Below are 13,753 nucleotides of genomic sequence, written 5' to 3'. Positions count from 1 at the left end.
CTGGAGCCTGTGCTTCGCAACGAGAGGCCACAATAGTGAGAGGCCCGCGCACCGCGATGAAGAGTGGCCCCCGCTTGCCACAACTAGAGAAAGCCCTCGCACAGAAATGAAGACCCAACACAGTCAAAAATAAATAAATAAAAATAAATTTAAAAAGCTTGATCCATTGAAAGATTTAATAAATGGTAGGGGAAAAAAAGGAATGCTCTGAAAGTGGCTTATATATTTTGCATAAATTCACAGTAATTTTCTTACCTGAGTGTTTAATTTAACCATTAGTAGAATTATTTCAGTGGAAGTGCATGGTAAGAATATGGGCCTTAGGATCACAAATCTGCTACTCCTTAGCTGAGTTACTTATCTTCTCTGAGCTTACTTCCTCAGAGAAAAACTAGATAATATTATCTTCCTTAGAGTTAAAAAAAAAAGTGAAGCTAAAGTCCATGAAGACAATTGTATGGCACTCCAGGCCAAAGGAACTCCACTTTTATCTTTGACTTCAAGGGGCTCCAAGTAACATTTCACTTAGATGTTTTCTCTACTCATAACTTCAAAAATCACCTTCACATCACAGGTTTGTTGCAGGGATTAAATAAAATAGCACATGTAAAAAGCAGAGTTCCAGGTGTTCAGTAAATTGCAAGCATTCAATACATAGTAATTATTATTATTATTATAAGATTTCTTTAGGCAACATTATGGTGACATTCAGGAAGTTGAAAGACAGTAATTATCTGTCTAGTCCCTTTAGTTTAAGATGAATTTACTCACCTTGTAGTTCAGGGCCAACAGTAGTTATTATAGCACCCAAACATCTACCCAAACACTGATGAACTTCTGTATGGGAGGGTGGAACTGTCAACAGCAAGGTAAGAACTAGAGATAATGTTGGCTCCACATATCCACGATACATTGGGCCACTAGAATCCACTATCAGAGCAAGTGAATGAAGGGACCAAGTCTGGAATAAAATATGATTTTATTTTATTGTAAGTAATAGAGTATACTGAATTGATATTTAACTTAAATTTTCATAAACACCAACATCATAATTTTTAATCAATAATCCAGGAATATATTCCTTAAGAAATAAAAGGTAGCACATAAGCTACCAGTAGCTAATAACCAAAGCCACTGATGTACAAATGCTATGTCTACAGTTTCTCTGTAGTGTGGCTTTGAGTGTCAGAAAAAAAGTTTTGTTGATGAACTCATTTTTCTGTTATAATGTACATGTATTTCATACTTCCAAAAAACAATGACTGATATAATAAGTGTTCGATTTAGTGGTTGCTATGGACATCAAATATATCTTTATTGCCTGTATTGTTGGAGTTTTACTAAGAAACTAGTCTGAAATAAAACAATGCTCTGTACTCAGATCTATTTCTCGAGCAATGACATTCACAAAACAGTTCCTCAAGTGCATCAAACCATTTCAGGCCCAAATTTTTGTTTACTAAGCACAAATAATCTTAGTGGCTAATAGTATTTGCAAAACTAACCTAGAGCAATGTACTGTAATCAGCACAGGCTTAAGAAAACGCAAAGTCCTTTAAGCTGCCCACATCCACCTGTTAAAGAACGAACCTTTTATTTTTGCTGTTGGCAGCCCCAAAGGAGAGCTGCACTACTGGGCTGAGGACAGAGAGGTCTCAACAGAGAAGTTTCCCAACTTACCAACATGGTAGAAAAAAAATCCATACCTTAATTTCTATTACCTGTCAATCTACTCCAATCCTAGGGAATTTAGCAACCTGAGTTGGACAGTTATGTGTAGAAACCACACCTATTGACAAAAGTAATAGGGATATAACAGCTTGAGGGAGGAAAGCCAGAATACACATTCTGGAGAAAAAAATTAATGGAAGAAACAAAAGAAAGTATTTTAATAAAACTATCATAAGGATTTTTAAGGTAAATAATTAAAGCACAAAGGAGATTCCAGAAATGTTTTAAAAAAACAAACACACACCCAGTATTTATATTAAATTGTTCAGTAGAAAACTGGAAAAAAAAGAATTATTGTTAAATACAAAAATCATTACCTTGAAGTTCAAATGGAAGATTATCCTGCAACCCACAGTGAAAATACAAAAAAATTAAAATAATGAGGATAAAGACAAGAGACTCAATATATAAATAAGTACCAGAAAGAGAAAAAGAAAAGATAAACTTATATAGAACTTGATGGAATTTCTAAGCTGCAAGGATAGAGAGAAAAATTCTTACACACTGTGAAACCAAAATATAAGGTTACAAACATACAGACCTATTTCAGATAAGTTTCTTAGCAATAAAAAGATGGGGAAAAAGATAGCTACGATGTCCATAAGCATCATTAATTCAGAAATTTATTACATAAACCAATGTCTTTTGGGCGTGTGAAATATATGCGCTGTGTAAAAGAAGAAAATGAATGCATCATTAAAGTTTTATATCTGAATATTCAAAGCCACACTGCAGAGAAACTTTAGAGTATTTGCACATCAGTTGTTTTGATTATTGGCTTATATGTTATCTTTTACTTCTTAAAGAACATATTTGAAAGTTTTTATAGATAGCTGATGAAAAACTGAGATGTTAATATCTATGGAAATTTAACTTAAAAAATTAAGCTACTATTAGCCTCTTAGATGCAACACAAATAATACTGAAACATTTAAGAATAATGAAAAAAAGGACTGTGTGCCAGGAACAGTATACCCAACCCAAATATCATTCAAATTTGAAGACAGAATAAAGCCTTTTTTTTTTTAGATATGCAAGGAATCAGAAAGCACACCAGTCAACGACCCTTTCTAAGATTATTATTGCTAAAGGAAGTTTTCCTATCAAGTAAAAATAAAATAAGAACAAAGATCTCAAGACAGGAGTTGAGGATACAAAAAAGAAAACATTATTGAAGACCAAATCTCTAGTAATTACAACTAAATATATGTATACAATAATTTGACTGGGAAGTATAATTTTTGAGTTAGGATTCTTATAACAGAAGAGACTTTAGAGAAAACTGAAGAATGCTACCATACTATTCTTGTGCAGATGTGAGCTGAAACAGAAGCTCTGAGGGAATATAAGTGGTCCACATTACAGTAAGATGTCATGTCATAGAAAAAGAATCATGTGAAGCAGTCACTTACAGGAGTGTGGTTTTAAGAAATAAAAGCAAGAGAGGGTTGAGAAAAAGGTGAAGACAAAGGAAAGAAAACTAGCACCTACTCGTTGACATAAAAGAAGAAAGCAACAACTTCTTAGGTAAAACAATTTCACAGTTGTGTTCTTTTCTTCCAGATTACTGTGGAAACAGCATTAAAAAAAAAACAGCATAGCACCTCTTTAGGAGCAACATTAGTTCATTTTTGATTTTAGTCCTTTTGGGACTTTTGTGCTTTACACAGCTGGAAACCTTTACCAAGAAGTCAAAGGCAAACTAAGCCTGTAGACTAAGAAGTCTCTGGTGGATTTTGCATTCTTTTCTTATGGTGAAGGAACCCATTTATTAACAAACTAATGACAGGCAGCAATGGCAATCAAACTTGTCTCTTCCAGCTTCTGAGTCCCAATATGAAGCTGGCGAGCTGAATGCTATTGGTTTCATATACTCAATATTTTTAGGTGCATCACTGGGAAATGGCAAATCAAGAGTATAGGATATTTTCACACACGTGAAGTTCTTGCCTCTTATTGTAGTTATACCTATTTTTGTATAAAATATCTAAGGAGAGAGAAAAAAAGAAATTCAAGGAGTACACCTGAAGATTCAGCAAACAACACTGTACCTGGGTTAGGGTATTAGAGAAGAGAGAGAAGACTGTTATTAAAAGAAATTTGATCATCCAACAAACATAAGGAAATACAAAGAAGAGGAAACATGTACAAAGGATAATAAATAATAAAAAGAAACCATGTTTCAAGGAATGTTGTGAATGCGTTAAACTCCCAGAATAAGAAAAACTTTAGGATTAGGTTCAGATACAAAATCCTGTTATACACTCATAAAGCAAAATGACAGAGAAAGACCCTAAGACATTTTTCCTAACAGCCCATCAGAATCATTACTATTTTTACAAATAATTTTCCTAAAAATAATATTTTAAAATTTCATAATAGGGCTTCCCTCGTGATACAGTGGTTAAGAATCCACCTGCCAATGCAGGGGACATGGGTTCGAGCCCTGGTCCGGGAAGATCCCACATGCCGCGGAGCAACTAAGCCCGTGAGCCACAACTACTGAAGCCTGCACACCCAGAGCCCATGCTCTGCAACAAGAGAAGCCACCACAATGAGAAGCCCACACACCTCAACAAAGAGTAGTCCCTGCTCGCCACAACTAGAGAAAGCCCGCGTGCAGCAATGACACCCAACACAACCAAAATAAATAAATAAATAAATAAATAAATTCATCAAAAAAAAAAATTTCATAATAAACAAATCCATATTATACCTGGACTTCAGAGGATGTCCCATCCTGTGCTAGAGCCAATAAAATGCTGACGCTGGTCTTCAGATGTTGTCCTGAGCCGATACCACCAACATAACGATGCAAACAGCCCAGAGCCAAAGAATGGCCAGTTCTGGATACAACATCTCGAGCTGATTTCAATCTGGAAAAGAGTTATGCTTCAGGGATTGTTTCTTCTATTTCCCTATGGCAATAACAAGCTTATGAATCACACAATAAAAGGGATTTATTCTGGAAATCAGAAAAGATTACAATCTTTATTACTTCTTTCTCTACTCACTAACAAGAGTTAGAGATTTACTTTAAACTGGTTAAAGTCATACATTTCACGGAAGAAAGCCTACCTTTAGAGAAATATGAAAGAGGACCTACAACTTCACAGCTTTTAATATTAATTATTCCTTGAAAAGACAAGAGCCATTTGAAATGTATTTTTACCATTGGTGTTTTAAATAAAAGACAAATAAGACAAAAAGACTGACTCATAATCAGGCACCAACATAGTCAGTTACTACTAGAAAACATTAAAATACCACTAAGAACAAAACTCCTAAAATAACAAAGGAGGCTAGAAAGCAACTTTGGTTGCATTTTCAAACTGTATTATAACTCTCAATAAGCCATCCATGATCAAACTTCTGTCACAAACTCATAAAAATGAAATAAAGCCAAGATATGAAAAACTATCACCAAGACTCTGGCTGGTCAGTTTGCCTATAGCAAAGAAAGAAAAACTCTAAGTGCTGTCACGATGGAACAGACATTAAGAAATGTAGTAATGAAGGAAGTGAACTAAGTCCATCCTTAGCAGTATTTCTAATATACTATATCCTTGGATAAGTGATCTCTCTCTCTCTATGCCTCAGTTTCTCCATCTGTAAAATGAACATTATCATTACTCCTATATAGCAGTTGTTTTGAGGAATGAAAGAAGAATGAATGCAACCTGTGAATTCTAAAAAGCCTTATACAGATTAGAAAGCTTCCTTCATATTGTTACTTTTCAGAGTTCATTTCAGTGAGCTAAAAAAAAGCTGAGCCAATTTTCTCAGTGATAGTCATCTATTCAATAAAGTAAGTAATCTAAGATATAAGAATATATCATATATATACTTTCCCAGGGGTCTCAGAGTGATTTTCAATTTGAATGGAAACTAATTTAACCAGTAATGGTTTTTATTTTTATCTGAACTGGGTCTTAAGCAATTGAGTTACTCCCTATTAACTGAGAACGGTTTATAGGAATGATTCCAGTCTTAATGCTAAGATGGCATATGATTTTAACGTGCAAAAACAGCTGACAGATCTGTATGTATAGGTGATTTGGCTTTTCATAGTTGGATATTATATCAGCAAGAGATAATGCTGATAAAAAACACTCTGATATAATGAAGTTGCAGGATATTGAAGCTTTTTCAAAATAGAACCAGATTTTATCAAATCTGAGATACCACAGATTTTTCTTAATGTACCATTATTTTATATAACAGTATAAAAGAAAAAAATGCTGCCAAATAATTGTGACATTTCTTAGAGATTTTAAGACAAATCCCAATTTCAGATAACTTAAAATGTGAAAAAAACAGGTAACAAAATCTATGTAATAATTAATTTCAGATCATAATAAATTATTTAGAAAAGCTAATGAAACTAAGCACTGAGAACACTTGCAAACCATTAACCAGACAGGTATGAATATGAATGAAATGTCCTTGTGTTTTACCAGAATAAGTATAAAATAAATACTCCTATAGGTATTGAAGCACTTATAAATTAAAATCACTTGTAACTAAAGAAAAATTAACCAGTCAAGAGTTTTCCAAAGAAATACACTCTTATTTTACCTATTATTAACAGAGCCAAACCATGGAACAGGTAGCTAAGACTGGTTCTAACTTTTAAAAAATCTTTAACAAAAGTTGATTTCAGGATTAATGAGAGACACTTGGAAAAGGCAAAGTTAATCTATTGCTAGAAAATAAGCAAAGTCATCCTGCAGAAGATTAAGAGTCTGGGAATAGTTTAGCTACATTCTGCCTGCTCATATTATCCTTAGTGAGTCAAACAATACACTGGGGCATCACCCTAAACCAGCCAAACTGCCACTGTGTGTGAAGACAAGGACAGCCGTCCTCAGATACGCAAGAGTTCAGAAAATACTTCTTCCGAACCACTACTTCACAACCACTGCTTCTCCCAACCTCTCTCCTGTTAATAATTATGATATAGTTTGGTACAATTAATCCTCAAAATATACAATACTTAAGAATGATTAATTTACATAACTCAAGTGTTAATTCTTGACCACTCTTGATTTTCAACTGCTCTACTTCAAGTACTTGATTAACAATCAACAGTCACTAATAACTGCATTTATCATCTTAATCATACTTATTTGGATCTCTGAGATCACTCTTTTAAATTAATATTGCCAAGAAATTCTTAAAAGCTAATGCTAAATGTATCCCCTGTTTCAGGGATAATTTAAGAAATGATAAACTTGGTAGTAGTTAGACAAAGAATGGCTTATCCCAAAAAGTGAAAATTAACAGAAAGAATAATGGTGGGGTGTGTGGGAGGGCAGAGATAAGAGAAAAGGACTTCAGAGCAAACTACACATAACTAAGAGATGCCCTCATTAACAATCCTCTTGATTCCGTTATGTAACATTCAAGAGCTGAAACAGAAACCTGCACCACACACCATGTGGAAAATATACAGTCCAGTTAATAATCACTGATAACTTAAAAGACGTCTTTTTTGCCTATGAGAGAAAAGTACTTGTTGATAGAGAGACCCACTTACTTGTCAAAGCTATATTGGGCCATTCTAGCAATGAAAGTTGCTTCTCCAACCACCTGAGCCATTCTTCCAAGAGCCTCCCCCGCTGCACATCTTAAGATGGGGTTTGGGTTGTCAAGGGCCCCCATAACTAGTGTCAGAGCAGATTTACGAACTTCCTCAGGTCCTAAAGTACTTTTGTTTTCAGCCAGGCCCTATGGTTATTTAAAAAAAAAAAAAAAGGACTGCAATCTTTGTAAATATACATATATCTTCACACATTATTTTCTTCAGCCAACTTTCCCATGCATATACTATGCCTAGAGTTAATACATGTTAGACTGACAGTAATCACCTTCCTAAACAGGATTTCACAACATGATACATAACATAGTTATAGTTGAATCAGCCCTAAAACCAACAATCCCTGGGAGTGTCTCTATCCAAAGACAAATACTTAAAAGTTGTTTTTATACATAAAGGACACTGTAGTATTAAATCAACTGTTATTTAACTGACTGAAATTTATCGTTATAACTTTAAGGAAGGAAAAGGCCTCATGAACATGAAACTTTGATACATTTATATAAAAATGCCAGAGGCGATAATTATGTCATAAAGAGTATATCCAATACATACCTAAAGACAAAATGAGGTAAGAATAATCAGTAACTGAATGTTGAACTGAATCAGTATGAATGTTCATCATACTAAATGTTAATATCTCTCTTCTAGTTACACTTACTGTCCTGGAACTTAAATTACTTACTTGAGACCAAAAATATAAGTCATGGTACCTAGGGAAAATGTTAACTACAGCGGAGGCATTAGTGAGCACATATATGAAGAAACGCATACTGTACAGCAATATTACAGCTGTTAACCAATCTTCCAACCACTGAGAGAAACCATGACCACCCCGCTCTTTTTTTAAAAAACTCAGATGTTGGTAGCTGATGGTCTCTAAAAAGGGCATATACTAATGATTATATAAATGGTACAAACCTTTATTTGTATAACCAATGCCTACATCCCTTTTCCCTGAAGTTTACAAAATGTGATTTAATTCATGCCCATTTAAACACTTGTACTTGTTGCCCTTTTAAAGCAGTGATATCTTATAATAAGCTTAGTGCTGAATAATATGACTTTTCAAATACATCATGAGAGGCTATAAGCTGCATAGTACAGTACATGAACTCTGAGAGATAAGCAAAATATTTGTTATTTCACTTCATACATGTAGAATCTGAGGTTTAAAAAAGGCTAAAGGAACTACACAAGACAGAAACCTATTGAGTAGCTAAACCAGAACACAATCTCTAAATGCAGCACTCTTTTAACTACGTAACAAACATAGCCTCTCCTGCTTTATGGTCTAAACCACAAATCAAACTTAAGCTTTATCTAGTTAGCCTTCAATAGAATACCAAATTTCATTAGTCAGACATGTTTGAAAATTCTGAATGTTATCAGCACTTGTAAAATTTGAGGTATCGAATCAAAATATGAATTTTAATATTACTAAAATACAAAATACTTATTTAATTACAATGAGCCTAAGATAAAGTTTCTAGTAATTTAAATGAAATAATATAAAGGCACGGTTATCCAGAGCTATACATATAAACGTAATAGTCTAGTTATGTCTGAATTACTATATTAAAGGTATTAATTAAAATCCTAGTTCAGAATATTTGCTATGTTTTAAAAGTAAATACCTTTAGTGCACTAAGAACAGCTGTAAAGATATTAAGCTGCACAGCCTGCTGGCGAACACCTTTGGCTTGTTTAACACATTCGGCAAAGTGATCCAGCATCTGTAATCTGTAACAATAGAATAAAGACCACATTAGCAATACTTTTTATTCAAACATGGCCCAAAACACAGAGATAAGAAGAAGGGTATAAGCTGACTGTTTAACAAATAATGCCCCATGCTATCTCTTTTCATTTCATTCCCTGGTCTAAACCGGATCTCCTCCTTCTGAATTAATATACGGACATGAACTACTAGCTGGCACAACACAAGGGACTAATATTAAGTTTCAATCAGCAAAATAATGTCATAACTTCAGTGGTCTTCAATGTGCAACAAAGCGCCTGGCATAAAGTAGGTGCTCAAGGTTTCCTGAATAACAATCATTAATTGCGCATCTCTGTGGAAGATTTTTAAGTTGGAAATCTTAAAATGTGGCATAGTTTTTTTCTTTTTAAAAAATACTCTCACACATAGAAGAAAATAGTACCTCGTGTCCTATCTTTAGAAGCTAATTGGGAGATTTTTTTGAAAAAACTTAGCTTTGGTCAATTTTGTTAAATGTGAAAAATCAGAGGTGAATTGGTTGGTTTATTGTTTCAAATTTTTAAAATGAGACAGTTATCCCTCTTCCCCAAATCACAGCCATTTGAGACTATTCTGATTAAAGAGAATGAGGTCATATCAGATTCTTCTACAAAGAAAAGAGGTGGGGCAAAGGAATCTAGGGAAATTTCACTGGAAGGATTTATGCTCAATTATAAAAGGCCATGGGTCTCAGGTCAAAGCATTCTTCAAAAATCACATAGGAAGAAACCATCTAGCCTCCAGCAGGAACTCCAGTTAGAGGTACTTGGGGCTAAAGCTGACACTTGTACACCTCTCTGACACAGATCCACATCTATGCTGAAGAAGCAGGGCACTGTCCCCACTGGTTTCAAGCACACACCTGAAAAGACACACATGGTCTCCAACATGGCCATCAAACATCATGTGCCTATAACTGACCTCAAATACATAACTTAAACAAATTTTTTTCCTTACTATAAAATATTTCTTTTAATTTGAAAAATATTAACAAAAAGTTACTACGTAGAAATAACCATTGAACATTTTCACATATTTTAAAATATCAAACTGGGATCACTTCTTGCCTTTTACCTTCTTCATTTAACACTGTATAATGAGCATTTTCTAATATCAAAACATTGTCTCTGTAAAATGTATTCCAGCCTATCAACTTTCCATAATTTATTCACTGATTCCTCCATCCCTGGATATTTATGTTACATATTTTACTTTTAATAGAACTTACCTATTTTTACTTCATCTGGTTCCACAAAAGTGATTTAATAAAGTTAAGAGGACTTCCCTGGTGGCACAGTGGTTAAGAATCTGCCTGCCAACGCAGGAGACACGGGTTTGAGCCCTGGTCCGGGAAGATCCCACATGCCACGGAGCAACTAAGCCCGTGTGCCACAACTACTGAGCCTGCACCCTAGAGCCCGCGAGCCACAATTACTGAAGCCCACGCGCCTAGAGCCCGTGCTCTGCAACAAGAGAAGCCACCGCAACGAGAAGCCTGCGTACCACAACGAAGAGTGGTCCCTGCTCGCGTCAACTAGAGAGAGCCCGCACGCAGCAACGAAGACCCAACGCAGCCATAAATAAATAAATAAATTTATTAAAAAAAAAAAAAAGTTAAGATAATCCTGGATTCTAGTTACAGGTCTCATAACTAGCTGTATAATTTCTGACAAACCACGAACTCTGAGACCTAGATTTCTTTAGATTTAAAACAAGGCCATTAAAGTAGATGCCTTATAAGATTTTTTCACCTTTAACGGTCTTTAACATTTATGTGGCAACCAAATGTTCTTAAAGATATCTGGATAAAGTAAAATTTCATATTTAAAATTTTCCCCTCAAATTAAAAAGCAATTAATCAACTAACCTACATATGTAAAGATATGCTATCTTTTCTATACAAATACAACAATGTTTTTAAGGCATAGTGTGTAAAACCTGAACTATCTGTGAAGGTCTTGTATTAATTCATTTTTACTCCTTCTTTTGGGAAAATCACTGTAAATATATAAAATGCTTACTAAGTTAAGTATGGTGTCTGTGGACATAAACTATAGCAAACTAAAATGCTCCTATTAAAAAAAGAATCAGTTACTTTAGTGTTCCAAGTTCCAGACTTTAACCATCTGACAAATGTCATATTAGGGAGTAGACTTCTCACTCATTTAATTCCTCAGTAACAAGACTTGGAAAACTGATGTCCCTAATTAAAGATACAGGCTAACCTACTTATAAACTGGCAAACAAACTACTATAATGAAAATTTTGTTGTTTAAGACCGAGTCCACAATACAGTGGATATCATATGCTAGTACATGGGGTCAACCTTTTTTTTTTTTTTGGGAATCAATTTATTTATTTATTTATTTATTTATGGCTGCGTTGGGTCTTCGTTGCTGCACGCCGGCTTTCTGTAGTTGCGGCGAGCGGGGGCTACTCTTCGCTGCAGTGCGTGGGCTTCTCATTGCGGTGGCTTCTCCTGTTGCGGAGCACGGGCTCTAGGCGCACGGGCTTCAGCAGCTGTGGCACATGGGCCCAGTAGTTGTGGCTCACGGGCTCTAGAGCACAGGCTCAGTAGTTGTGGCGCACAGGCTTATCTGCTCCGCGGCATGTGGGATCTTCCCGGACCAGGGCCCGAACCCGTGTTCCCCGCATCGGCAGGCGGACTCTTAACCACTGTGCCACCAGGGAAGTCCCCATGGGGTCAAACTTTAAAAACAGTTTCAAATTATGTGGAGTTTGCAAGCAATTTATTATGTGCCACTTATGTTATTACATTTAGGAGACTATTGTTCAAACTCTTCTTATTGAAGAGTTAGCTTGGTTGGGAAAATGTACTGCTTGAAAATAATTTATATTTAACTAAAATCACCATATTGACTTTATACTAACCGGTGTTTAAAAGAAACATGAGGAAACACTACACCAAAAAGAGCCACAGAGGCATCAATGACCGAAACTCCAAGGGGAAGAGGCCCAGGCACAGCTTCTCCCGCAGGTATTCGTAAATAAATGGAGGATGGGTCATGCTCCAGAGCCCCACTTCCAGATGCACTGTTTGGCTGGAGCTGCAAAAGAAGGACATAAAAATCATGCAAGATCCACTTTGGGAAATTCACTTACCAAGTACTGGGCGTGACAAATAAAACAGGGGAGGAAAGAGAAAAAGTAACAATGAAAGAACAGAATGATTAAATCTGAAAATTTTTAAATAGAGAAAGATATAATTTGGCCATTAAAAAAAGTCACAACAGTTCATGCAATTTTTAAAAAAAGTTTTGTTCATTCTAAAACATTTTTGCAGTACCCACCTCAAAATGTGTAAGCAAAATGTCAGGAATAACTTAAACCCACAAAAAAATTTTTAAAAGCGGCCTTTAGTAACTCTTTTTAAAAAGTACATAAGAAATAATGTATTCAGTGGGCAAAAAAGGCTCTAAATCTTCAACCTACTAAATCCTATTCCTCTCTAACCTGTCACAAAATAAACTAAACCAAAACAAACACCAACAACCAAAAAGCTAGTCAAAACTGATCTTTGCCAATGCAACCACAGGGTACCTAAATACACAGAATATTGAATAAAGACAGTTCGCCAAATTCTAACTATTGCTGTTTACCTTTTTTCACTATTTATCCACCCCTAGGAAGGTATCTTTAAATGTCTAAGAAAGCTAAATGAAAATTAAACCTTAGTCTACAATATTTTCTTTTTAAATGACAATGTGTAATAGTACCATTGTTTTTCAATCAAGCTAGTATTTCACTTCACTTTATAGTTTACTACCTGGTCTTCAATTGATTTATGATCAGTTTCTTGAAGCCAGGAACCAAGAAGAACACTATCATCATAGTGGCAGAGGGATCTGAGGAGGGAAGTAGTTGTGTTGGCTGAGTTGTCAGTCAAAGTGAATTCTGCTACCAGTTCTCTAAGAAGTGCATTGAAAGAGCCTAAAAAACAGAACTTCAGGTCAGATTAAAGAGAATACTTTTTAAGAAAATGACAATCACTGCCCACCAAGAGCAGCAATATGTTCAAAAGGAGTAAAATAATTAAGTCCCCATTCACTTTTAAGAAAAACCAGTATTAAATATTTTAACGCTGGTTTTAATACACAATAATGGCACTTCCTTTTTTGTTATTGTATTATGCCTTTTAGCCCAAATTATTTAAAGTAATCAAAAACTCAAATAAAGATTTTTTATTTTAAATATATTAAATATGATAATTATTATTTACTATTAATTACTTAACGATGTGCAAACACTGAACCAGAGCATATCAAAATTCTTGGGTATGGTTGCACTGGAATATTAATATTTTATATGACATTTAACTTCTGCAAAAGTACATTACTATTCTCCCTCCAGATTCCTAAATTATTGGCTGTATTATAACAGTTGGGATAGTCATTAAAAGCATAGACTCTGAAGATGAACCAACTGGGTTTGAATCCAAGCTCTGCCAGTTAACCACCTCCCAGACTTGTGCAAGTTACACAACCTCTAAGTACCTAAGAGTCTTCATCTTTAAAGAAAGCTATATTTTAGCCTCATACGGTTGTGGTTAGAGTCAAAGATGCTCATACATGTTAAGGGCTTAGAACGGGACCTGGAACACAGTAGTGCTCAACAAGTGTTAGCTACTCTGTATGAAGAAA

At 35.0% G+C, this 13,753-nt stretch overlaps 1 protein-coding gene across 3 annotated transcripts in view; it reads right to left on the bottom strand.

Annotated features, from left to right (window-relative positions):
* HEATR5B (HEAT repeat containing 5B) overlaps positions 1-13,753 on the bottom strand; it is a 92,089-nt gene that overhangs the window by 51,282 nt on the left and 27,054 nt on the right. For all 3 annotated transcript variants that reach the window (XM_082427603.1, XM_082427604.1, XM_082427602.1), the window contains exons 15-20: positions 12,880-13,043; positions 11,985-12,160; positions 8,968-9,073; positions 7,271-7,461; positions 4,448-4,607; positions 772-961 (exon numbers count right to left, since the gene is read on the bottom strand). In XM_082427603.1, coding sequence (XP_082283729.1) covers positions 772-961; positions 4,448-4,607; positions 7,271-7,461; positions 8,968-9,073; positions 11,985-12,160; positions 12,880-13,043 — 987 coding nt within the window. The remainder of the gene's footprint in view (positions 1-771; positions 962-4,447; positions 4,608-7,270; positions 7,462-8,967; positions 9,074-11,984; positions 12,161-12,879; positions 13,044-13,753) is intronic.

The sequence above is a fragment of the Balaenoptera physalus genome (genome assembly GCF_965194825.1).
Source record: "Balaenoptera physalus genome assembly, chromosome: 15".
NCBI classification, from domain to species: Eukaryota; Metazoa; Chordata; class Mammalia; order Artiodactyla; family Balaenopteridae; genus Balaenoptera; species Balaenoptera physalus.
Note: the sequence above shows the minus strand (reverse complement) of the source record. Positions and strands in the feature narration are given on the sequence as shown.